Source organism: Talpa europaea (genome assembly GCF_964194135.1).
Source record: "Talpa europaea genome assembly, chromosome: 7".
NCBI lineage: Eukaryota > Metazoa > Chordata > Mammalia > Eulipotyphla > Talpidae > Talpa > Talpa europaea.
Window position 1 is genome coordinate 24,018,310 of NC_140074.1, and position 27,794 is coordinate 24,046,103.

The 27,794-nt window shown below is 38.4% G+C and overlaps 1 protein-coding gene across 3 annotated transcripts in view; it reads left to right on the plus strand.

Annotated features, from left to right (window-relative positions):
* Window positions 1-23,424: 23,424 nt before the first annotated feature.
* BNC2 (basonuclin zinc finger protein 2) overlaps window positions 23,425-27,794 on the plus strand; it is a gene marked incomplete at its 3' end in the record, with an annotated part of 284,054 nt that continues 279,684 nt past the window's right edge. For 2 of the 3 annotated variants that reach the window (XM_084238936.1, XM_084238935.1), the window contains exon 1: window positions 23,425-23,652. In XM_084238936.1, coding sequence (XP_084095062.1) covers window positions 23,557-23,652 — 96 coding nt within the window. In that variant the 5' untranslated portion in view covers window positions 23,425-23,556. The remainder of the gene's footprint in view (window positions 23,653-27,794) is intronic. The other variant, XM_084238934.1, reaches the window with a different exon arrangement.

A 27,794-nucleotide genomic window follows, 5' to 3' on the forward strand; every position in this document is an offset into this window, starting at 1 on the left:
CTTTGAGATGCATGATTGCCAGCTAACTTGTAAAAATGAGTTGTTCTCTAAGATGCATGAGAATTTTAGTCCTAGAATGAAACAACTAATTACCAACTTTAGTCAGCTGGTTATTTTGTCTACAGCAGCATGAAACACGTTTTAGTTGACTTACTACTACGCCATCTCCCTCAGCCCAAACATACACATTGAATTCAAGTCCCTTGAAGCTGAAGTTTGAGATGATAAATAAGTATACTTAAAGCAGTAGACTTGGCACTATCTTTCTAAAATAGAATTGCAAGCATTTGAAAGTACTGCAGCTTTTAATTTTTGGTAGTATGTATTTGCTTATTGTGAGCAGGTACTTGTTTAAACAATGTCACAAAACAAGAAGAATCCATATAATTTGCCATCTGTAACATAATTCCTCCACATTTTCCTTTTTCTTTTACTGTAAGAAGTGACAAGGTGAACAGTTTGTCTTTTGATCTTTTATTTCTTAAAAGATATAATTAAAACATTATTAAAATGCCACCCAGCAGTTAATTTTGTCTTTGTATAGAAATTAAAGTCACAGTACATTAAAAATGGGATCTTTAAATGATCTCATTACAATGACAATAACTTAAAAATAAACTCAGTAAAAATATGTGCGTGTGTGTATGTTATAGTTTTACACTCAGGAGTTTTCTTTTTTTTTTTTCTTTTTTTAAAGATTTATTTATTTATTTATACAAACACTGGGTTCAGTCAGAAGCGTGGGAGGGTGAGAGAATTCACCAGAGCCAGATCGGGGAACAGAACAGGCAGAGTGACAAAATACACTGCTGAGGGGAGCAGCGGGCATGACAGGAGAGGTCTGCGCGACATGTGGGACCCTCGCCCAGTGGCAGGGGATTGAAATGGCGCTGCAGAGGCTGCGGGCAGCTTTGCAGCCCAGCGCTCAACCGCTGCGCCAACAGGGGAGGCCCAGGAGTTATCTTGATTGAGATAATATTTCTAGAAAAATTTTTACAACTTTTATATGATTTATTTGTATACTCTGGACAAATGAAGCTACAGTATTTATTATTTACTTTTAGTTTAAGAAAAATAAATAGGCGGTGCAAGGGAAGCTTATGGAAATAGGGATGTTTTTTGAAAGGAACAGAGATGAATTTTTCTTTTTTTTTTTTTTTCTCTTTTTTTTTTAAAAAATTATTTATTTATTTATTTTTATAAATTTTATTGTTATATTCCCCATACAATTGCAGCCCCCCCATTCTGACCACAATCCCTCCCCTCCCACCCCCGCCCCCCTAAAAGTGTCTCTGGTTCATAGTTTTTTGTTGATTTTGATTTTCACTTTCTTATAGTTATTCATTTTCCTGGTCCCTTATTTAAGTTTTCTAGATTCCTGCTATGAGTGAGACCATCCGGTATTTTTCTTTTTCTTTTTGGCTTATTTCGCTGAGCATGATCCCTTCCAGCGCCATCCATGTTGCTGCAAATTGCATGTGTTTATCTTTTTTGAATGCTGAGTAATATTCCATGGTATATATGTACCACATCTTCTTGATCCAGTCATCTATTTTTGGGCATTTGGGTTGTTTCCAAAGCTTAGCTATTATAAACAGTGCTGCTATAAACATAGGGGTGCAGGTGTTCTTTGGAATTGATGTTTCTGTGTCCTTTGGGTAAATACCTAGGAGTGGAATTGCTGGATCATATGGAAGCTCTATGTTTAGTAGGTCCAGAAATCTCCATACAGCTTTCCACAGTGCTTGGACCAGTTTGCACTCCCACCAACAGTGCAGAAGAGTTCCTTTTTCAGAGATGAATTTTTCTTGAGAGAGCTCATTGCTCATCTTTTTTTTGTTTAAAGATTTATTTTTATTTATTTATGCGTACAAGAGTTGGCTTCTCTAGGCCAGAGGTGCAGGGGGTGAGAGGATTCACCAGAGACAGAGTAGGAAGCAGAATAGGCAGATCTACTGAAATACACTGCTGAGAGGAAAAGTGGGCAAGACAGGAGAGGTCTGCTGTGCCATGTGGGTTAGCAGCATGGCTGGGGAATGAACTCATGGTTATAATTTGATAGCACTGAGACTTTAACCCCTGCGCCACCAGGGAAGCCCTGGAACCTTTATTTCTTTGAAGGAATTTAGTGTTTTTTTTTTTTTTTTTTTTTTTTTTTTACTGAAGAGCTCATGGAGAAAGATTGAGCTTTTTGTTTTATATCTGTAGTCCATTGTTCACAATATCTTTATCATGTTTAAGTGAAAATGGAAGTAATATTTTATAAGTTCATTATTCTGGATTTAATTTTGACCTTATCCATGTTTCTAGTTTTCTCTTTTGGGCTTACCTGAAACACTTTAAGATGATACCAAATTGGAACTTTAAATAAAGGTATGGGTCAGAGATGACAAATAGCTTTCATCTTGTTGGATGAATTTTGATTGGTGGTGGCTGCTTTGAGAACTGAGGTAAGGAGAAAAGATAGTTTTGTGCTCAATTAGTAATGCCTGCCTGAGCTGCTGAGGGAACCATGACTTGAATTTGTCTTCCTAGATTTGAATTTCTGAAAGTTGCTATAGTCTTTCATTTATTCATCATGCTTTTATATATTCAACCAGTTTTTAAGCATTCTAAGTTCCAGGGAGTATGCCAAACATGGTAAGAATATGGATGTAGAACAGACATGAATTTGCTTTCAAGCCTTGATGAGTGGGAAGCTTAATTGTTCATTAACCAAAAGGTGAAAGGTGGTAGGCAACGGTAGTTTTGGAGAGACTGTAATGGTCCCAATTCAGAGATACTGAGTTCCAACCGAGTTCTAAGCAAGAAGATATTCAGTTGGCTAAATCTGGCAGATTCTAGAGCTTGTTTGAGAGGGAACTTGTATTTGCTGAATGGGATACTAAGTATTCTGGTGGACAGAATACCTTGTCATGGACAGATGGTTACCTTGTCAGATATAACCTCGGTATGCTATTTCTATACTTTGAGGCGAATGTGGTAGGTGCTGTAAGATAAATAATGTGATCTATCTAGAAGTGAGTTGTAAAGCCATGTGCTGTTGGATGAGTCAGTTGGATGAGTCAGTCAGTCCAATTGGATGTGGACAATTGAGGATAAAGTGTTTAGACATTCATTGATTTCAGAAATAGTTGAGCTGGATAGCACATTTATTGATTCCACATATGTGTTCAATATATATGTGTTCATATATCAACTTCTATCTAATACATAATTAAGTGTTATTTTAGGAGATTTTACCCCTCCATCATTTTTTCTAAATTTTTCTTCAAATAATCATTGGCTTTTATTTTTTCTAAAAATTCTTTTAACTTATTTCCTTGGGGGGAAAAACAACTCTAAATTGTTTTTTTCTATTGTCTCATTATGTGGTCTTGTTCTATAATGGACTGTTCATTTTCTGTTGGTATCTACTACAGCGTAGAGTGACTGGACACTGGCGTGAACAGATAGAAAACCAACCAACTTCTTGTTCTTGGAACTCACATTCTAGAAGAATGCTTGAATACACACAATTTAATTGAATACTTCTGCCTTAGTTCCCTCTTTTCTGTTTTAGATGAAACACAATTTTTACTTTTCTATCTAGAAACTTAAAATCTACATTTTAAGGCCTCTATAGTTAGCCTATATGTTCTCTTTCTGATCTCATCTCTTACTAACACCCTTCTGAGTGCTAAGGAACAGTACTTTCTTATGTTTATTTTTATTCATGCCCCTCTACCTGTTAGCATGCATCTGCAGGGTACTTCTGGATCCCCCAGTTTGCACATTCTAAAGGGATTCATCCATCCATGCACACACAAAGGAGTCTCTTAGTGTGGAAGAACCTTAATGGAATTAGTGAGCAGAGAGAGAGAGGGGGAGAGAGAGAGAGAGAAGAAAGGGCATTAGTTTCCTTACAATAAAACACCACAGATTACCCATACTCTTGTGGGTAAATGCCCAGCCAAACAGGATCAGCCTGTAGTGGGACCACCAAGGCCCAAAACTTTGCCACAAGTCTGTGGCATCTTCTGTCGGGGAACCATAGGAAGGCGGTGAGAGGGACTGAGCAAGTCTGGGATGAAAGGAGCAGAATCAAAGTACAAATCAAGATACCAGCTGCTGTTGTCAGCCTTCCTACCAAAGCTGAGAAGTAACTGAGCCCTTCGTCTCCATGTGTCTCCTGAAAGCCCATCTGGTTAGCTCTGCCCATTGTTAAGTGGGGTGGAGAACATGGTACCTCCCCTTAATAGGTTCCTTTGTAATGTTCTTATCTTTTGCTGTTCTCTTTAGTCCAAAACTCCCAACCCATATTCTTCTTTTGATCAGATAACTTATGTTCTTGGAAGTGTTGTAGCTAATAATACAAGTACTGATGTATTGTACTTCTCCTTTAGACAAGAGAACAGTTATTTACATCTTTTCTTTAATTGGTGTGTTCATGCATAATCTCTCAAACTATAGTGTACATCAGGTGAAACTAGAGGACCACATCTTAATTAACACCTCGTGATCGTGAGCATAGTTGAGAACCAGGAAAAATAAAGGTTTTCAGCATTCTGAAGAGATTCAGCACAGCTTCCAAGATTAGATATTGAACTTCTAAGATACTCATTTCCCCATAGTTTGCTTATTTATAACCTGAAAACTCAAATTCAGTATGACTGATAGGACCATCATTATCTATTTAATTTTTTGGTTGTGTGTTTATAAAACTGAAAAAATATATAGAAAAATATACAGAGAATATAAATTTCGCATCCTTTCTCAAAAGAATGCTCACACCAAGGTAATTTCTATTTACCACCTTTTTAAACATTGTCAGTAATAGCTTAGTCTCAATATGAAAATATGTATTAATTCCCAACAGTTTTCCTTTTATTTTCTTTCCCACATAAATGGCAATACATTTTATTTCATGTTCTGTATTTTGCCTCTTATTTATGATTTATTAGGAGATGTTCCTTACAAATGCTTCACATTTTTTTTTCCATTCTTAACAATTGCTTAGTATTCCTTTAGAGGGACTCATAGTAAAATAAACCAGTAAATTCTAGAAATGGGGAGAAAGCAAATAGAGAGATAACAAGGTAATTCTGACTACAAAAGTATAAAACTGTTGATTTCAAAACCTAAAAATACAGTATTCCCATTCTTTTTATCTTTTCAGAAGTAATCAGATTCCCCCTCCACTACTTATAAGCCCTAAAGGTGTCACTGCATATTAAGTTGATGTTCAAAATGAAAAAAAAAAAATTTTTTTTTAAGTTTATTTATTTATTTATACAAGCACTGGGTACAGTCAGAAGCATGAGAGGTTGAGAGAATTCACCAGAGCCAGAGCAGGGAACAGAACAGGTAGACTGACGAAATACATTGCTGAGGGGAGCAGCAGGCGCGGCAGGAGAGGTCTTTCGCACCATGTGGGACCCTCGCTGGAGGCTGGGGATTGAACCTGCACTGCAAAGGCTGCGGGCAGCTTCACAGCCCAGCGCTCAACCACTGCGCCACTGGGGAGGCCCTGAAAATTTTTTATTAATGAGAAAGCTATGCCCTATTTAAAAACATAGGGTAAGCATTCAACACCTTTTTGGAAAATTCTTGTTTGAAATGCTAGAAACCTGGAGAGGCAATGCAGGATATTGGGATGAGCACATATTTTGAAATCAGACCAACTTAGTCTTGAATCTCCACCTTCACACCTCATATAAGGCCTTGGCCAAGTGACTTAACTCTTAGATTCAATTTCCTTATTGGTAAAATGAGAATAACAATAATACGTATCTCATAGGACCTGTGAAGAACAAATGAAAAAATGCTTTTTGCTTTCTGCAGCACCTGGCACAAATAGGTGCTCAATAAACATATAAGTAGCACTCCTAGATTCGTTGCTTATCTATCTTGAGTGAATAATTTCCTGATCTTATATTAATTGTATTATGTATAAAAGTTATCACTATATGTTGTGCAAAGTAAGCACTGTAAACAGTTGTCCTCCTGATTTATGTTTTCCTCTAACTCTTAAGTGTTTGACTTGATTTTCTTCACCCTTTTCACCAGAATCCACAAATCTCCAAGAAGTAGAAAGACACATACATAAATACATATATGATGTGAAGATGCTCCCCTTAGCCAAATGTCAGACTGTCAACTAGCTACGTGTTTATAAATGTTTAACAGCTAGTTCATGGGTGAGGGGGCTTTGATTTGTAGTATTGACATTGCTGTGATGTATATATTCCCCCTATAACTGATTTTAAGTAACTGGTGTGAAGTCAAGTGGTTTATAAATGTCTGGAAGTTTAATAGTTCTCACAAGTCAGAAAACCACTGGGCTCTTAATCCTCTTAGACCATCGCTTTTGAATTCTGATGGTAAAGCAGTCTGGCAAACCCAGATTTCAAAAAAATGGTCCAGGCTCTACCACCAACTCATTTTTGGATTTTACTTCAGTTTCCTTGTTTGTATAGTAAGGCAAATGGAGTAGATTAATTTCCTAAATATTTTTCATATAGTCTTATTACTCTACATAGATGCCTCAAGCTATGGAGGCCATAGTTTTCTGTCCTGTATGTTCAGTACTAATTTCTTTTTTGAAAAGGTCTACTGGTTAAAAGATAAATGCATTGGAGAGCCATTGTTAGTGAAGTAGCTGCCACAAAGCTGATGCCTGTAATTGTAGAGTGGCCTTGATATCATGACAAGTTAAGGGTTTTACTCATTGTTTATATTTGTATTCATGAAAATAAAGGGTTTAGGAAAATGCAAAAGGGAACAGAATACATTTTAATTATTTTAATCAGAGGTTGACATAAAAGAAAACATTTTTGGTACTTGATATTTTAAATACGACTTTTATTTTTTTTGTGAATGAATTTTCCATATACACATGTTGGGTTAATGAGCAACAACTTAGAGTCAGGGTTCCAAACTCAAATGACTATAGTGGTCAGGCAAATAATGGAATTGAGAAAAATAGGAGAATACAAGGAGAGTAATGGAGACTGCATGTCTGAGAGTGCATGGTAAATAGAGTGGCTTCTGTACCACCCAGTGAACTATGGTCAAGGAGGAACAGATTTTGTTGCCATATCTCTAGTGACCTGACATTCCACCTTTTGCTTCTTCCTGTCTCATTCCCTGCAACTAGAAATCCATAGTTTAATTTAAAATGTCTTGTGTGTGTTTTTTTTTTAAACATGTTGGTAGCTAATGAAACACATGTGCACACCCATACACACCCATGGAGGGAGCCAAGCAAAATAAACTTGACCTGAGAGCCTGACTTGGCCTGTGGGATGCTAGTTTAAAATCTCTCTTTGTGCACATATGCATACGTAACAACTAATATTCCTAGAGTCTTTGTGTGTTAAGTATTCAACCATACCCTTTGCACTAATCAAAAATTTTGATTTTTACAACAATTCTGTGAACTGGTATTTCCTTTTTATAGGGGAATTTTAACCCTTGGAGATGTTAATTAACATGCTGAGGTCACATGATTAGTTAAGGTTCCTCAGGTATTCAAACCCAAATAATCTGACTGCAGAATTTTGGCATTCAGCGATCAGGCAGAATGACTACATGGATATTTCTCCCCTGCATAGTCTATAATCACGTGTGTGTGTTATATAGCACATGTGCGTGTGTGTGTGCACACAAATAGCTGAATGCACAGGGCGGGCAGTTGACTACTATTAGCTCATCTGTGTGTGATGATCGGTTTTGTGCTTATGTGTGCTTGATGTACTGAAGCACTGGAATACTATCTGCTTTCACACTTTAAAAGATTTTTCTGACAAAGCTCAGTGAGGCCAGTGTAAAAATTTCACAGGGAGTTTAAATCTCTTTCTGTCACAAAATAGACATCCTGAGCTGTGGGGCCAACATTTTCTGTCCAAGGCCAAAAGTTCCCTCTCTTCTCGTTGCCATTTTTAAACCCCACCCATGGAAATGTGCCAAGACCTGAGTGATGATCACTTCCTCTGGGCAAGGGTATGAAGAATAAAAGTAAATCTAGCTGAAGGAGTAAATCCCAAAAGACAGAGATAAGTACTTGAGGTCAGAGACTGTGTCTTTTATAGTTTGTCTACATACCAAACTCATTAATATGAATAATCATCTTAGCTGTAGTGATTGTAGTAGCAAGAGTAATACAAGAAACTAGTGTTGCCTTACATTTTTACATCAATTATTTCATTATTTCTAGGATTTGAGGAGCTCTCTTTGAGACAATAATATGAAATCAGGTCTCTCTCATGCTTCTTCGTTAGTTCCTTTTCTTTTTCCTACCCACATAAAATATTTTCCAACCTTAAAATCGCTAGCCTATGGGGCTAAAACTATAAGACTCTAGAAAGAAAAATGAATACGGTGTGCAAACATCTATATATTTATCTGTTTAGCCTTTCCCCCTGGGAGATTTTGGAACACGGTAAGACACTGTAAACCTCTTTATGGTTTATTCACTTGGTGTGCAATGGGAAGAAAAAAAGAGCCAGTTCCTCTGGAAGTATTCTTCTCAACACTCTATACCCATCATGTGAATGGAAAGAACCCAAAACCTTCATTTTCAGAACTGTATCTCAGCTCCTGGCTCCTGGAGAAAACCAGTGTGGTTCAGATGTGGGATGGGAAGAGTGGTTTGCATTGGCATTGGCCTTGCGGGTGCTTTGGGGCTGGAGCACACTCAGCTGTGGGTTACAGATGCTTGCTCTCCAGTATTAATGTGGCCAACATGTGAAACCATGGCATCCACAATACTACACAAAGGTCCACGCCTCTGATAGTTTGGGAAATAACTCCCAGCTGAAGAAATTCCTTGTTGAAAGACTGGAATACAGTCTTGAACATAAGGTCCTTTTTCAAAAGGGTGGGGCCAGAAAAGATGATGATGCTGGTCTGTGTCACAGGTTGTCTACAAACTCAGAAGCTTCAATTGAACATAGAAAAGGGGAAAAAAAAAGCTATTTTAAATATTTTTTTGTTTTTAAGATTTATTTATTTATTCACACAAGAACCAGGGTACAGGCCAGATGCGCGGGAGGGTGTGAGAGGATTCACCAGAGACAGAGCAGGGAAGATAACAGGCAGACTGACGAAATATATTGCTCAGGGGAGCATCGGGCGTGACAAGAGAGGTCTGCCATGCTATGTGGGACCCTCACTGGCCGGCTGGGATTGAACTGGCGCTTCACAGGCTGCAGACAGCTTCACAGCGCGGCGCTCAACTGCCTGCGCCACCAGGGGAGGCCCTATTTTAAATCTTACATTCATAAGTGCCAAGTTCCATGCTGTGCATGTAGCAGAAAACTTGTACTCTTAAGCCATTGTGTAGTTCCTTGGAGATGTCAAGTGCTAACCACGAGTGGTGGTTGTCTTCTGGCCTAATTTAGAGTGTGCAGGAATTGTTTCTACCAATTTTTATTTTCCTGAGCTGTCTCCCAGGTAGCAGGACCAGAGAAAACTATATAGAAGAGAATGAAAGTTAACATGGAGCTAGGTAGGTAGTATTTTTTCTATAATTTCAATAACTTAAGACTTTTCAAGGCACAGAAATAGTTGTCTTTTCTCTGCCAGGTTTATGCTTCCTTCTAACAGCATACTTAAGAGAGCTGGGATATTTCCATCCCCCATTCAGTTAGTGTGCTGTTTTTTTGTTTTTTTTTTTTTTCATTCAGGTACAATTTCCAGTGAAATAGTAGCTTATAAGTATTCAGAAGTTAGCGTATTGACTCTTATTGCACTTCTGAGCACCTAATAAATAATTTATTTGTCTGATGGATATGTGGCTACCTAACTATGGGGCATGAAATATGCACTGTTTTTCTAATACACTGTAGGGAGACCTGTTTATAAAGTATTTAGTATTGGTTTTATAATGCACCGTTGACAACAGGAGACCACGAAGCTCAAAGATCAATCTCATTTTGGCCCACAGTATTAATGCTGCTTTATAAAGCTCTATGACAGGTCACTTAGACAGTGGTCCTCACAGAAAGGACTCTCTTAGTCAGGCAGACTGTAGTTGTTTCCAGTGCAGGAGGTGGATGTCTTTCTCCAAGTCCCAGAGGTGAATATTCGGTGGTTGCTGATATTGGCCAGGTGATGAAACGCATCATTTGTAAGTTCTCTAGAGGATTCTGGACCCAGAGTACTCACATCTACTAATGCAGTCTTCCCTAATCATGCAAAGAGTTGGTGTGACTTTGGACCGTAGTTGTAGTTCTGGACATAGGAATCATGAAGAAGTGGAACTTGGCTCTCCTCAGTTTCATCTCTTGTCTGTTAATGAAGAGTTTCATCTCTGACTTCCCTCATTCAAATCACGTGTGACATAGTATAAACTTTCTGATTTCTGCTTGTTTTGGGGAAATTTCATGAGCCAGGAATAAATTATTAGACATTTAGGTAAACCCTACATAGTAGATACTTAGAATTAGATGGCATGTGTATGAAGATTAAATAATTTCATCCAAAAATCAATTCTAAGTGCTTTACTTTCTAAGAATATATGCTGTTGTGTGTGGTGTTGTTGCTATATACCTGAAGAGGTAGGATCTGAATCATATATCTGAATCAAGAGGTATTATATTTGAATCATATACAGTTATAAGCCAGTGTTACCTTAATTAAAATAATTATATATATAAGAAAAGACCTGTGACAAGAAACCTAATAAAGGCAGTGATTTACAATGTACTCTTAATAGGTATATGTTTTGGAGCAAGACACTTTTCAATTTTGCTTTAGTGTTCTTTGCTGGTTCTAAGTATTTTGCTCCCATAGTGAGAAATCTGAGCTATACTTTCTTGAATCCATGTTCAGTTGCTTGCAATTTCTCATATTTTGGGGGTAATCAAAGTTGAGTCCTTTCTGCCTTTTACAATTCTTTTATTTATTTCTCATTGATTTAAAGTTTCATTTTGCCCTCTTCAGTTGTATCAAAATCTTTTCTGCTCTCCAGCAGTTGTTTCATCCTGTCTGTCTCTTGGCAAGTGTTTCACCTTTTCTTAAATGATATTTTCTTTTACACAGTGGTCATTTATTGAGCGTGTACTATGTTAAGCACTCTATTTGGCCTAGAATTACCAAAGGTAAAAGCCCCAACTCTTTAAAAAAGCGTACCGTTTAGGGCCTCTTTGGTGGGGTTGGAGAGGGGTGATGGATCTGGATAGTAAACTGACTTTCCAGCATGAGCACTCTCAATATATATATATATTCTTTTTTTTTTTTTTTAAAGATTTATTTATTTATTTATACAAGCATTGGGTACAGTCAGAAGTACGGGAGGGTGAGAGAATTCACCAGAGCCAGAACGGGGAACCGAACAGGCAGACTGATGAAGTACACTGCTGAGGAGAGCAGCGGGCGGCAGGAGAGGTCTGCGCGCCATGTGGGACCCTTGGCGGCGGCCGGGGATCGAACCAGCTCTGCAGAGGCTGCAGGCAGCTTCGCAGTCCAGCGCTCAACCGCTGCACCACTGGGGGAGGCCCCTCAATATATATACTTTTAAACATCTAATTTTTTTTTGTATTTCTTACATTTGTTTTCTGAGGAAAAAAAAATTGCTTTCTTCAGGGGTACCCTTTTCATTTGTTTGCTTGATCACGTTAGGGTCTCTATGCCATTTTCCCTCTCGCTTAGATCTTCAGCACCTCTTTCTTCTCTGTCTTTGTCCCTTTTACCTATGATAGACTTTTTTCCCCTGTGGTAAGAAATAAAACAAATACACTAACACCACTTCTCCCAGGCCCTGTGACCTTTCATACTATCTTTCTCTTTACTTGCAAAATTTCCCCACATAATGTCTCATTCTTCCTGCCTTCAAAATTTGCTTGCATAAGTCTTTTAGAATCTGGATTCTGAAACTTCTGAGACTCATTTGTCTACTAAGAACTCTCTCTTAGGACACAAAATTTACTTGAATTACCAATTACAAAATTTACAACCACAAATATATATATGAGGAATCGTGTAAAGAACATCAATTTACTCAAGCCGGAGAACTAATAATAAAAATATGGAGATGCATCTGGAGAGACAACTTAATGTTTATATTGTAGTCACCTCTATCCCTTCTGGATTTTATCCAGTACCTGCAATCTCAAGCATTATATTCTGATTTTGATATTTCTCATTCTTGTGCATTTTGTTTTGCTCTTCTGTATGTACACTACTTACTAGTACACTTGGTTTTTACTATATTCTACATATAGCATTGTATTTAGAACATTTAAAACTCCTGGCCATGCTACTTCTGAAAATTCTTTGTTTTCTTGTCATTTGGAATATTGGGAAATTGTCATGACCCATCTGTTAATATTGTTCCTCTGTTTTCTCACCCAGTAACTAGGGATATCTCCCGACATGCTAACTTTGGCCACCTTCTTTCATCTCTTGTGTCACTTATCTGTGTATAGCTCCTAGATCTGACAATCCTAGTCTGTCTGTTCTCTGAACAGTTTAGTAGCTTAGTCACCTGCACAATATGCTGTTTATTGCTGCTGTTTTCCCATGCTCACACTGAACAACTGCAATGTTCAGAAGACTGACTAGGATTCTCAGATCTGGGAGCCATGCTTTGGTGGCATCTTTGACGTGTTCTTTGTTACCCACATTTTATCATCATCCTTGTCCCCTGGATTTTAACTCCTCTGCTACATGTTGTATCTTGTTCTTTTTACCCCCCTCCCTATTGCCTGTAGTTATTTTATCCATTTTATTATATTAGCTTCCAAACTGGTGTCTTTGAGTCTGTCTTTTCCCACTTCAGTCTGTCTTGCCGCTGCCAGGTAAATCTTCTTAGAGCACAGAAATGATACCAAGTTACTGTTGAGAAGCCTTCACCAGTTTTGTTGTTGAATAGCAGGATAAATATCAACTCTTTATGGTGGCATATAGGATCCTTCCTAATACAATAGTCCCTGTTCTTAGCCAGCGTGTTCGTCATTGCTCTACACAGATCCTACCTTATGTTCAAGTCAGATTAGATCCTTTCTCTAGGAGTATAATTGATTCTTCAATTCCAGAGCAAATGCTGCCTATGCGAAGAAACTATCTCTTTCCATACTAAGTGATAGGAATCTTCTGAGTTGAATAGGATTCTGTACTCTCATCACACTCTGTTTCATTAAGGTTACTTTTGGACATACATTTCTCCTGTAATAAATAGATTTTAAACTTCTATTGAGCGGGATTCTTAGTCTTGTCTTAATTTGTGTGTTCCCCACGTTTTTCTTGTAGTTGGCAAGTAGAGGTTTGATCAGTATTCCCTAACAGTGACTAAAAACATTTAATTTAAAATGTCTTTTTATAATAAATGGAAGAAAAGAAAGCAAGAAACTGAACGGGTTAGGGAAAAAGTTTATCCCTTACCAATTAGCAAATTATTCAGTTTTTCCCATGTTGTTACTTCCCATTTTCTCTGGGGTTTATTTAATAGTTGGGTTGGCTGCTGTCAACCTTAGAGACTATTAACACTTAAAAAAGTAGTTGGAGGGTAAGAGGAACATATAATATGTTGTTTCAGGGTAGAGGTGTACATGTCTTCAAAGGTGTGTTACCACATCGCACCACCCGGTTGCTCCTCACTCCCACCTTTCACCTCAGGTAGCCTCAGATTTACAGGTTTTGTTTTAGTTTAGTTTAATCTGTCTTGATATTCTCAGTGCCTCCATGTAACACTGTCTTAGGGTATATGTAATTTCTTTCCCAGTCTCTTGAACAGACACACTCTCTACCTAGCCCAAATGACAGATCCCTAAGTAGTCATAATGACAAATCAGAGGACAGGTTCTGTTTGCAATATTGGCAAGCCTGTTTCGGGAGTCCATGTTGTGGTACAGACATTTTTCAAGTTGAAGCGTATTGTTCTTTTCCATTTAAGAAACCTGGGTATACTCACACTCTTTCCTTGACTGCTTAAGGCATCTCTCACCTGGTTACTCATTTCCTCATCCTTTTACATTCTTCCACATTCAGCCTCTTTCTGTGAAACTCAGATACTTTCTTGATTCCTCAAGAAATTATTGCAAGTAGTACATGGGGCTGCAGTTATTGTTTATTATTTTTTATTTCTTTAAAGATTTATTTATTTATGCATACAAGAACTGGGTTACAGGCCAGAGGTGTGGGGGGTGAGAGGATTCACTAGAGACGGGGGAACAGAACAGGCAGATTGAGTGAAATACACTGTTGAGGGGAGTAGCGGGAGAGACAGGAGAGGTCTGCTGTGGCATGTGGGTACTCCCTGGCCGGGATCGAACTTGTGCTGTAGTGTCTGCGGATAGCTTTATAGGTTGCTCTTAACCCCTTGTGCCACCAGGGAAGCCCATGCAGTTATTATTTTTAAATTTTACTTTATTGGGGTAACATTACTTTACCCCGATTTGTATTTTAGAAATACAGGATTTCCCTTTTCAGTTGTTGTTACAGTGCAGCATCCACAACCACAGTCAACTGTGTTTCCTCTCTCCCTTCCCTTTCCCGGTCCCTCCTCCAGCTAAGCTCTATAGTCCCATTTCTAGGATTGCAGTTATTTGAATGATTTTTGATTGTGATAAGGTAACTGCATTCTTCGGTTCCTACCTTTTTCTCTCCCACTCTTGATTATTTTTTTTTCTTTTCCTTTCTTTCACATAGTTGTAGTTTATTGTTAATACTGATTTTAGTAGTGGTACCATTAACAGTAGCTTTTTATTTTTTTATTTTTTTAAAAGATTTTATTTATTTATTTATTTATTTATTTATTTATTTATTTATTTATACAAGCACTGGGTACAGTCAGAAGCGCGGGAGGGTGAGAGAATTCACCAGAGCCAGAGTGGGGAGCAGAGCAGGCAGAAGGACCGAAGTACACTGCTGAGGGGAGCAGTGGGCGGCAGGAGAGGTCTGCACGCCATGTGGGACCCTCGCCCAGCGGCCGGGGATCGAACCGGTGCTGCAGAGGCTGCGGGCAGCTTCGCAACCCTGTGCTCAACCGCTGCGCCACCAGGGGAGGCCCAACAGTAGCTTTTTAAACTGAAGTATAACGTATACAGAAAAGTGTGCACGTCCTAAGTGTATGCAGTCTGATGTATTTTTACAGAGTGATCATACCTAGAACCACCAAGTAGATGGAGATTTAGGCACTTCCTGGACCACAGAAGTTTTACTTGTGCTTCCTGCAGCCACTACTTCCTACCAAAGGTTATCACTATTCATACCCAAGCCACATTAAGTCTTCCTATTTTTAACTTGCTGTTTATGAGTTTATGGTATATTCTGGATTTCATATGTATACATATACAATGGTCTTTTTCAAAGATTTTGAAATCCCAAGTTTCTGGTATTTCACTTTTTTTTTTTTTTTACAAAGGATTTATTTTATTTATTTATGCATGCAAGAACTGGGGTGTAGGCCAGAGGTGCGGGGGAGGGGTGAGAGGATTCACCAGAGACAGACTGGGGAGCAGAACAGGCAGATCTACTGAAATACACTGCTGAAGGGAGCAGCAGGTGATACCGGAGAGGTCTGCTATACCATGTGGGTAGCTCCCTGGCTGGGCATCCAACTCATGCTGCAGTGGCTGGCAATAGCTTTATAGCACTGAGACTTTTAACCCCTGTGCCACCAGGGAGACCCTGGTATTTCACTTTTTGAATTTATTTCTTAAGTTGTGTATTTCATATAAGGAGGTACCACTGATAATAGACTTGCTATTCTCAGATAACTCAATGCAGAGTTGCAGGGTGTCAGTGAATCTCAAATTTTTCTGACAGAATTTAAACTCATGCTGTGGCTGCACACATCTTGGTCTACAGACTTTAGAAGGAAGTAGATAAAGACATTAACTCTACCTTTACAATCCTTGGAGCTCTCCATAGTCATACAAAGGTGTTTCTTCCCCCAACTCCACCTCACCTTGACGTACCCCATGCTCTCCCATCTGTTTTTTGATCTTAATTTAAAGAAACACATCAGTGGTTCTATTCCTCTAGAAGATTTTCTCATCAAACATTGATTTTAGGTTATGGTAGACAGATGCCATTATCACTGCTGGTACCTGAGAGAAGATAAAGTCACTTGATGGTTTTTAAACCAGAGCAGGGTAGGTAAAGTGTTTGATCCTTTGGAGATTTGATTCATGCTGACTAGATGCTTTTGCATCGGTAAATGTCTTATTTAAGAATTCATCACTTTCCTAACATTTTATAAACTTCCCCGTCTGCCACACCCTACCCAAATCTTTGTATTTTAAATTTTCTGTAGTGTATCAAAAGATTATGGCATCTCATTTTATCTTTGATATGTTTCTCTGATACTGAGCCCCTGATTAGGTTGTCAGATGCTTTATCACACTGATTTTCTAGTTGGTACAGGAGAGGTATCAGCCAGAGAGGTTTCTCTGTTTTGCTGGAGATGAACTTTTTCGGTAATATTTGCTCACAGGTGATGCTTGTGCCACTGTTTAAAGTGATTTAAACCTGTGTGCTGTACAGACCTTATTTTAGGAGGCCTCTTTGCCTCTTTTGGTCTGAGGTCACATAATGTTATTTCAAGTCCAAAATCTTTCTTTTTTAGAAAGTGATCAGTTTTTGTTTTTGTTTTGCTTTTGTACACACTTAACTTTTTTGTCATGTGCTCTAATGTGGTATTTCTGTGAATAAACACCAGAGCATTTAGTACCCACAATGCTTTGGCTAAAAACAAATTAACCAAAAACCAAAGGCATGCCTACATGTCTTGTTTACAACTTGGACCTTGTTCTTGTCCCCTGAAATCTTCAGGCTATTCTGGCTGAGGTTTCTATATGTTGAAATGCCCAGTCTAGGCTGCCAGAGCCATCTGGAGAAGGTGTAGCTGTAAGCACGAAGTAACACGTACTCTGTTAGTGGAGTGAACGAGACTCAGATATCTGACGACACAATATTTTAATTCCTTCATTTGAATCTGTAAAGTCCTTAGCTGCATTTTGATGATTTAGTTCATGAACTGTTAGCCCAAATTTATGTCTCAAGCTTTTAAAAGAATAAACAATAGAATGACATTCCCAAAGAAGGTTTATATATATAGAATACAGGTGCATTATTCAGTTCATTCACACATAAGCGGACACAAGGTTAGGTACAGTAGTTGGCATGCACGTAGAATCTTTTAGATCTTGATTAGGGCCTGCTCCATTCAGGCTTGGCAATATCATCTAGTAAATTGAAATATGAATGAGAATTGGTAATTATAAAAGAAAGTTTTTTCCACTTTCTTAAAATCCAAATATTGAAATCCAACTAGTGTTTTCTTCTCGGACTTTCGTCTGACTTTCCTGCTGTGGGACACTTGTTTGTGGAAAGAGGGGTATTTCATCCCTCACAAGGCTGAAAGAAATTAGGAACCCATAATAGGTGAATCATAATTGTGAAGATGAGCACCTTGATGCATACGGATGTGTTCAAATCAAGACTCTTTCAAGAGCTGCTTTTTATTTTTTTAAGTTTTATTTATTTATTTATTTATTTATACAAGCACTGGGCACAGTCAGAAGCGCGGGAGGGTGAGAGAATTCACCAGAGCCAGAGCGGGGAGCAGAGCAGGCAGAAGGACCGAAGTACACTGCTGAGGGGAGCAGCGGGTGGCAGGAGAGGTCTGCGCACCATGTGGGACCCTCCTCTGGTGGCGGGGGAGCAGCCGGGGATCGAACCAGCGCTGCAGAGGCTGCGGGCAGCTTCGCAACCCAGCGCTCAACTGCTGTGCCACCGGGGAAGCCCAAGAGCTGCTTTTTAATCTCCCCTCCATCCTTTATCCCAAAACATTTAGGCACAGTAGGGTAATATTTCAACTTTTTGTGTGGTTTTATTTTAGGGGCGAACATTTCACTGTCCTCCCATCAAATTACATATGTGACTCAGGGGAAAACAGACAGCTTAGATTATGATATAATTATTCACAAAGGGAAAAAAAAAACAAACCTCAGTTCAAATTTTTAGTTTTAGTTTTTCTTTATAGTGAGTCAAAAATTCCCCCCCTTAACTTCACTTAGAAAATGAAACTTTGCATAATAAAATAGAAATGGCAGGTTTCACAAGGGAGAAATGTTGCTGTCAACTTTTTTTTTCCTCAGGAATATGGAAATTTTGTTGGATTATCTGTTCAGAGGAGGTTTCCTTTATTAATTCTTTTTCCTTTTTTCACTTAAGACATCTGTTAACATTTCACACAGCACAACAGATGTTGCAAGGCAAGTCCCATACTTTGTTCTTAAGAAAATGACATTTCTTCCACTGGTCTCCCCCCACTTCTGTGACTGGGTCCAGCCTGCTAATTTTGTATAACTTGCATATTAAATTATAACCTAATCTGTATGTCTCTGTAGCTTTAGCATTATTTGTTTTTATTCATAAAATCTGATTGGTCAGAAACTAGTTTACATGTTGCTTTGAAGTTAAGAGAAGGCAAAACATTTAAAAAATCTCCTTTGAGAGTGGCAACCTAATTCCACATATGTGATTGGATAGCCTGTTATTAAAACTTTTTTCTCTAAAATAAATGAATTATAAAAGCTGGAGTTGTTTTGCTATAAGGAAGTACTGATTGTCATGTGATGTGGACCGTCATTTTTATTATTTTGGCAAGAACAGGGACAGTTTTGTCTTGACAAGCCATTAGATGAATACCAGCGTGTGTCACATGAAAAACCACTGATCTTTAACCCAGCTCTGTACTTAACCAAGCCTTGAAAATGAATGGTGAAAAAAAAAAAGAGGCGCAAAGGCCAGTTTACTGTCATTACAGATTACAGAATCTGTTAACAGCTGCTGAACTGAACCCAGGGAATTATAGGTATTGTTCCTTGAACCTGCAGAAGTCTTAGAGATGCTTGTTATACTGTGTGTATACATTATACATTTATTTGATATTTGCTTAGGATTTACATTATTGGAAACATAGCTAGTAGAAATGAAAGTCTTCAGTAGTTTCTGAGTGTACTAAATGCATCCCTTTATCACAAAACCATATACATTTACATAGAACTGTCTCTGTGAGGTTCCCCTACCCCTAGTTACGGAACTTATTTTAATAAAGCAATATGTTTTATAGAAATATATTAATGAGTATCAAGAAGAATAGAACAGGCATACAATATCCACCCTCCAAAAAAGAAACACTCCACAAACATACATGAAAAATAAAATCCTTAGTTCATTTGTTTCTGCAGGTAATCATTGTGGTTGATAGTTACATCATGTGATTTTTTTTCCGCCCCCCTTTTTTAGGAAGGAAAAACCTCAACCCACCCCATACCCTAATATTGAAAAGATCAGTAATATTTTAAACAATCAATCAGTTGTGGGAATTATTGCTACAGAGCTAACAATAAAGAATACACTTTCTTACTCTACTGGTGGAATTGCATTGTGCCTCCCTGTAGTCTTGTTATCCCACACTAACTGAAATGCAAATTCTTTGCAACTAATTGGATCTCTTCGAGGGTGCATGCACAGTATGTAGTTACGTGCAAAAAGGTTTAAATTTTTTTTCTATAATTACAACTTTTAATTACTGTCTAAAGCATTGGCATTTCTAAAGTAGGTTCAGAATATATATATTTAACTTTTTTATAGATTACTTAAAATCACAAGCTATGAAATGCTTAAATGTACCAGCTCAAAAGTTAGCTGGAAAATGTTTATTTACAGCAGACTATAAATGGGATTTTATTAATTTCTGTGAAAATAATTTTTTTGAGGTTTATGATTTAGTATCTCAGCATCAGTACACAGAAGTCATGTTAGGGGCCAGTGGGAGTCCTTGGAATATTTTAAAGGTTAAGGCATTATAAACATCAGGATTCATTTCCAAAAGCTGTTGTCTTTCTTTTCTCCTTGTTATACAATCTCTTCTAACATCATAAACTGCATTTGAGTTTTTTTCTTTGTGTAAGTATATTTCTGCTATGTGTTGTGGTGAGATGGAGGTATTCACATTCCCATAATGTCTTTAATAACTTGGGTGCCATTTAGAGCTACTTGGTATACTTTTTAATTTCCATGATCCATCTTTCACTATCAGTTAATGTGGGAAAGCCAACACATGGACTGTTGTATTTGTGATTCTTTAACCTGAAATACACTGAATCAAACAACAAAAAAGCAATTATTGTGAAAGTGATTCCTGCCTCCACTTCTAGTTTTGAAAAAGTTTAAAATATGATTCTTGATAATTGTCACATAACCTGCAGAATATATAGCCAGTGGACAGACTCAAAGGTATCTCTGTCTCTTCCAGGTACATTTTTTGTGTATGCATCCTTAAAATTACATAGGTGTCCTGCAGAAAATAATCACAGGATCAAGAACTGTACATATTATGCTATGTTTTTATGTGGAAGTGAGTGGCAAGTTCGAGTCATGCATTTTGGGAATTACTAGAGGAATCAAATTTGTATTTCCAAAACGATTTAAAATGAATGTTCAAAACTTAACGATCTGCAAAGCACATGTTTACATCCTTGAGGGTTTTTTTGGTTAACTCATTTATTAAGTCTTTGGGTTTTTTAAATCTTATTGTAATAAAGCTTTTGCTGTTTGCTAACTAGTCTTTCAAACTAGTTAAAATTTTTGTTTGATCAAATTCATTTAGCAGGTGCAGTCTCATATGCTAGATTTAGTGAGGAAAAAAAATGTTCTAAACCTTAGGAAGATATCCTGGTGCTTCTGAGGCTTGTGCCTTGGCAGTAACATGCAGATACTAGTTACGTTGCAGACCTGTTTCATCTAGGGCAACCTCAGACCTTGATATCTGAAAAAGCTCAGTTTGCCTATGCTAGGTAGCATTTTGTCAGAAGACTGCTTGCCGGGCAGACCAGATTTGGATGTATTAGCTAGTCAGCCTAATAACCCTGTACAGACTGTATTGATTTTCTAGGAGAGAGTTTATGAACTAAATAAACTTGGGGTTGGTGTCTTAATAAACTGCTTCTCTCAGTCTGTCACATTTAGTTACGGAGCTGTGCAGTTTAGGGGGAAAAAAGGCTAATTCTGTTACAGATTGTTCACAGCAGGGTCTCCAAATTAGCCCTTTGTTTTGTAATGCCACCTTGCTTGGGCTCGCTTTGAGCACATTTCTCAGTTTTGCCCTAATGAGTTGCAACACTGATAATGTGGCTGATGATCTTTCATTGATTTCACTATCACTTGCTTGTCTGGTAATTGATCCGTTGCTGAGCCTCTAGTTAATTATATCGGCTTTGACATGGCCCGGTCCACAGGGAATTTCAAGTCTTGCAGAATAACAGTTTTAATAAAAGAGTCTATTACTGCAGGTGCTTGCTGCTGCATGCCAGTTGATTTTTGTGTTGGATGTGTGTGTGTGTGTGTGTGTGTTGGGATGGGAGGAAGATACCTGGGAAAGAAGAGGATTGTAAGAATGAAAGAAAGAAGGGGGGGTGGCTTGAAGAAGAGGAAGAGGGAGTGAAGGAGAGAGGAAGCAAGGAGGGAGAGAGTACATAGGGGGAGAGCAGGAGAGCAAGAGGCGAGAGAGAACACGCAGGCAAAGCGATACAACCAAGCCTGAGAGGAGCGGAGGAAGCTTGCTATTGACAGTGTCCTTAAGCCTCCCACAAATAACAGCCATTAGTGGGAAGGTCAGGAGCTGAGCAGGCAGCTTGACTGAGGCACTGAGTGCCACTTCAGAAATCAAGAGGCTAGCAAATTTTAGAGGGAGTTTAAGTGGGTAATAGCTAGCTGTAAAGGTACAGTCACTGTTGACAATTGACTCATAGGGGCTTTTCCTGCCCTCCCCCCTCAAGAATATTTTTATTGACCACAGGTGGACTTAATATATTTTAAGGCAACAGTTCTTTGGGTTCTTGTTTGTTTCTTCTCAGATATTGAATTTGCTGCTTTTGAGACTTTTTTGTGCTTAATGGTGGTGAACCGGAGGGAAGTTTAACAGAAAAGCTTTCAGGAGATGTCGGTTCTAGAAAGGAAGGCACATTTGTGTCAACATAGTGTACGTTTTCTCATCTTTTCTCATTGTCCACTAATGACACAGAGCTGCCATTGAAGCTCTTTTCTGTTTCTTTTGTTGTTTCAGAGAGTAAGGTTTATTGTTATTCTTGAGTTAAGAAGGAGCAAGGAGAGTGGTACATTTGTCCTCAATATTTGTAGGTGGTTGAAGATTAATGTTCCTTATATTTTAAGTTTAGGAAGGATGGCTTTTTCCCGCTGACTACTTTTATGAGATGACATGAATTTAGCTTTCCATTTTGAAGTTACTGTTTATATACAGTGCATTTTGTTCAGTTTTGTTTTTCCATCAATAAGGTAGATAAAGACTATCTAATAAATAGATGTTTTGTTTTAAAACTGGTTTAATTAAAAATACAACATGCTCTCAAGGTTATATTTCAGCAGGCAGGAAAATGTTATAGGATTTTCCATAGAGATCTTGAATGAAAAATGGAGTATTTGTATTCATTACTTTTTGCCTGAAATGGGACAGGCATTTTTTCTTCATCTTTATCTTTTTTATGATTTGAAAGGATATTGTAGATGCTTCATCGAGGAACTTTAACAAAGGAATTTTTTCTACTTTTGAGCTTTAAGAAAAGGTACACTTTTTTTTCCTCTTGCCCTTCAGTTTCTTATTACTTAACATCTAATTTAGTAATTAATGACCTGAGGAACTGGGCATTACATATGTATTTATCCTGAAATGTTTATTGTGCATCTTTCTATGTTAACTGCCAGGTTTATTTACTTTTTAGCACGTAAGGTCAGGTCTCTCTCTATATTATTTTCTCTAGGAGTTTATATGTTGTTATAAATAGCACAGTACATATTATTGACTGTTAGGAGCTAACATTTAGACAACAACTGAGCCAACTTTATATTCTTTTACAGCTGAATATATTTCTTCTAGTGTACTTAGAAAAAAAATGTTTAAGCATAGCAGTTTAAAAATGTTAAAGCAAAGACTGATGTCAGTTACTGCATGTTATATCCAAAAGCATTGTTGGGAAAAATTCCCTGGGATGGGTCCCAGCTCCTCCTTGCCCGGTGTACTGTCCGTGATCATGGTGCTGCTTGGAGTGTGCACAGTGTGCATCTATCTGTGTGTCTGGAGAGGGGTGAGTGCAGGGTGTCATTTGGTGCCTGACAGTGCAACAGTGCAGTTGACTCTTAGCTCTGCTATCCAATGACATGCAGTGGCTGAGAGTTTGAAGCTGATGGTTGGGTCTCCAGTGCTGCCTGCACACCTGACAGGCAGCTGTTAAACCGAGCAAAGGCAAGCTCAGGGAGTCACAATCTATGCATAAATGATAGGAGTATCTGTGCAGAAGGTGCGAAGGAAGCTCTGACCCCCTCCCTCCCCCAAATCTTCCCCTTCCCAAATGAAATGCACAGTTCAGCTAGCTTCTTAACTACACTACACTCCTGCTACTGGCTGCCAAGAGGCTCAAAAAATCCACCTTCACTTTTCAGTCAGAAGAGGCAGAAGTGGATGTGAGAGAAAGAGAGACACTGAGAGACAGAGAGCCAAAGAGGGCAAGAGACTTGACTTTAAGAGACTCCTGTACTGACAACTCCATGCAGTTCGGAACCAGAACGACTACGGCTGAACCAGGGTTCATGGGGACATGGCAAAACGCTGATACTAACCTCTTATTCAGAATGTCCCAACAGGTAAGTTACTTTAATTTTTTTTTTTAAAAGAAATCTTGAATTGCTATGTGCACTTTTGTTTCTGGTATTTTCCTAGATATTTAAAAAAAATTTGATCACTTCATAGTTAGGCTCTGTTTTGTCATAACTGTGTGAGTGGAATGTGCAGGGTTACTTCACGGTTTCCCTAAGGGCTCCTTAAAAGAAAAAGGGAAAAGGATACTGAAGTAAAAGAAAGCAAAGGCGTTTCTTGCAAAGTTTCACAGTCCTGCCTGGGTCACGGAGACACTTCATTTATTTCTTTGTTTTCTGTTAGACAATTTTTTTTTTAAAGCCACCACCCAACAGATGGATCTTTCTGTCTATATTAATCACTTCATCAAAGTGTCTGCTAGCTCGGAGTAGGTTCTTCAGCCAGTCATAAAAATGTGGGGGTCCCCTCAGCAGCCCGGCGGACTGCATGGGGCCGGATGCAGCTCGACTCCCGACCCGCGGAGACGAGGCTGTGCAGGAATCGCTGCGGGCGCGCACGAGGGGCGCAGGAGGATGTGCCGAGGGTTGCAGGAGGATGTGCCGAGGGTCGCAGGAGCTTGTGCCGGTCCGGGTCCCCGCTCCTCCGCGCCGGCCGCCCGCCTGCCTCGGCGCTCCCCCGCGCTCCCCGCCGGTGCCACGGGCTCCCACTCGCTCGCCCGCCCGCCCGATCGCCTGCCCGCGGGGCCGGCGCACTCACGCTCGGGCGCAGCCTCGGGTCCTCCCCAAAGCCGCTCCTCGGTCCGGGCTGCGGCGCAGGCGGCTGGGCGCGCTGGCGGGGCCGGGAACGCCGACGTGTTAGCGCCAGGCCAGCGGCAACTGATAATTAATCATCTGAGCCGGTGGCTCGTACCATGCGCTCGGTGATACGCGCCCTGCGCCCGGCTCCTCTTGCACAATTGCTGGCTCTGCGGCTCCGAGGGGGAGCGAGGGTGAGAGGAAGCGAAGGGAAACAACCCAGAAACTTTCATCTTGGACGGTGCTCAAGCGAGGGAGGGAAGTTCCCTGGTGCCTCCCTCCTAGTCACGTCTTGCTCTCCAAAAGCCTACACCAAACCCACACAAAGCAGGAGTTTAGGATACTATTATCCACACAGCGCCAAAGTATGACTGACAAATGCACTTGATTTTAAGCAGATGGCAGTTATTTAGAATTTGATATTTCCCCACTTACTCAAAAAAATCGCAACTGCTTTTTTGGGGGGGAAAAAACTGTTTTGCTTATAAAAGTTCATGAGTTTTACTTTATTGAGGTAGATTTTTTTTTCAGAAGTATTGTTAACGAAAGAGAGAAAATTCGCCAGGTTATGCACTGCCACAAGTTCAGAAATCCTTCTGCAAAAGATGGAGTGCACAGAGCCAGGGTTTGGTAGCGTTTAGTTAGCGAACAGTTTTATCACAGAGTTTCTAGATAGGATAAATGCATTTGAATAAGGTGTATTTTGACATATCCTGTAGAGGGACCCTGATTACTGCTGATACAGTAAGCTGGGATTTAAGCGCAATCAACATAAACCCAATAAGCAACTCTTTTCTGTGCTGTTTCCCATTCTTGCAAGTTAAAAAGTTCATTTCCTCCCAGAGATATTCCTTGTTATTGCAGAGTGATTTGAGAGAGACGTTTCTGAGGTACATCTCTGCTGGGTGACTCTCTTCATGGTTGGAACACAGGGTGTGTTTTCTCTGAACTCAGGACCAAATAACTTGTACTGTACTTTAAAAAATTAGATGTCACATCAGGGTTTTCTTTGAGTTAGTAGAGTGTGTGTGTGTGTGCTTGTGTGTGCGTGTCTGTGTGTGTGTAGGGAAGATTGGTTTAGGTCTCCCTCTAGCTAGAAAAGAGTTAATAAAGCCAGATAGAGATAATGATCAATTGATAAATGGCTATTGAACCACATAGATGGTGTTAGATTGCTTCTTTGGCACTAACCCATTTCAAGTAGATTGGAATCTAAGCACACTAAGTCTTAGAAAACTTTATTTTCTCTAAAAAACAAAAGTAAATTATATAAAAGATGGATCAGAATTAGGAAAATAATTTGAAATCACTCAGAGAGAGACTTGTACAACTGAGCTCTTATGATGCCTTTGATCCAGCTGTTTGACTCTGGGGGAATATAAAGATCTGTTTTGTGTGTACCTGTATAGCTGTGTATCATAGTGAGCCTCAGTGAATAAGTGGAGAGAGTAGAAATAGAGGAAAGTAACTTACGCATGATAGATGCTATAAGAGGCTATATATCAATTATATTATTTACTAAATGGTGTAGTAAAATAAAGGAGAAAAGCACAATTACATTTTTTTAAAAATCTTGTGATTTAAACTATATTTCTTATGTTTTCTTTATTTTTATTTTTTTTTTTGGTTTTGATGCAGTTAGTAACTCTATCCTTTCCCTTTTTTTTCTATCTTGGTTACTAAATGTTACCTCTTATGCATTTTTATAAAGCATGTAAAAGAAGGTATAGGGTTACATGTTTCTTTTTTCTTCCTTAGAATGACATTTTAATTTGTATAAATATTGTGTAAACTCATTCAAACTGTGTAAATTTAAAAATATATGTGCTATACATTTTTAATATGTTTATTTTCCTTACCTATAGTTCATCGGCAATGCTGATTTTCACAGTGTATGTGTGTATATGTTGTGGTTCATGAGACTTTTCTTGAAGACTTTTCTTGATATCTCTTGAAGACAACAGTTTCAAGAACTACTACATTTCAATTTCCACATTTAAACTAGCTTTTATCTTACTCTAGATAAGTTTGTCCATTTTTATGAAGTATGTAGAAATCTGTATATTGCTAATTTCTAAGAAAAAATTAGTTTAGCTTAAGAAATGAATCTATTGGGTACATTTCTTCAAAGTTTTCTGTAATGATAAGCCAAAAGAGTTACCTGATCATTTATTTAAATATTAGAAGAGATTGACTAGTAGTTTTCAAAACTGAGTTTTAGAGAATTCACCACCAGTATTATTTAACTACTGCAAAACTTGCTGCGGAAAATGGCTCATCAATTCTGAAATTTATATTCTAAGTTTATGTCATATATAGATACATTAGGAAGTAGGCATATAGAAAGCTCTGTCTTTTGTATGAGCAAAGTTGCATCTGCTTACATGTAAATCCTTTAGTCTTTCTAGTACTGCTAAAAAGACATCACAATCCAAAGCCAATTTAAGTTTGTTAGAATTAAGTATCTTCCCCTAAAGTTCCAGATAGGACAATTTCAGCACATTGTTCTACCTATTTTCATTTTCTTCCATATTCAAGTATGACTTATTTTTTTCAGAAGGCATAATTTCCCCCCACATAGACAAATGTTTGGTAACCTTAAAGGGCATGACTCTTGACTTTTGAGAAGGGAATTCTTGTTTGGGTCACTTTGATCAGTGGCAGGTCGAGAATGACCAGAAACCCTTTGCTCATCTTCTGTTAATCTCCTGGAGTCCGGAAGATTTTTTTATCCATTTCAACCTCATGAAGTACTTTTAAAAAACCAGAAAATATGGCCTGCTTTTGGGAAGTTTTTTTTAAATCAGTTTTTAAAAGGTGATTCCCCTCCTCCCATTTTTGTAAATATTTTGTACATTTGAGAGAATTTTAAATGAAATTCTTTTTAAGCTGTCCCCAAGGGATGCAGGAGTCTAATATATTTTGAGATCTTTTCAGAAGTGAAAACGGAACAGGTAAATGACTATAGCACACGTTTTACCCATTACTAGAGACATTTACCTTTTATTATTGGTGAGGTATATTTAACCTGTTTCAAATAAAATGCAGATCCCTTAATAAGGTCTCTTCAGACATGAGTGAAATACTAAGTTAGAATTATAAATGATTCTGTGCATCATTATGTAGTAATTTAGGATTCACCCAATGATGTAACAAAATTAACAACATAATTTCATTGTGAAACTGTGTCTTATTAAAGAACAACTGTCTGACATTCTCTTACAGTTGCTTTATTTAACTTCATGCAAATATTATTAGTAGTGACATTTTTCTATTGTGCATTAGATTCTCTCATTAGCATGATGTGTTAGTTATCACCAGAGAAATCATTTCCTAGATAGGTGAGGGGCAAACCAAGAAAGCTAAAAATTAAATCAACTATTTACATTAATACC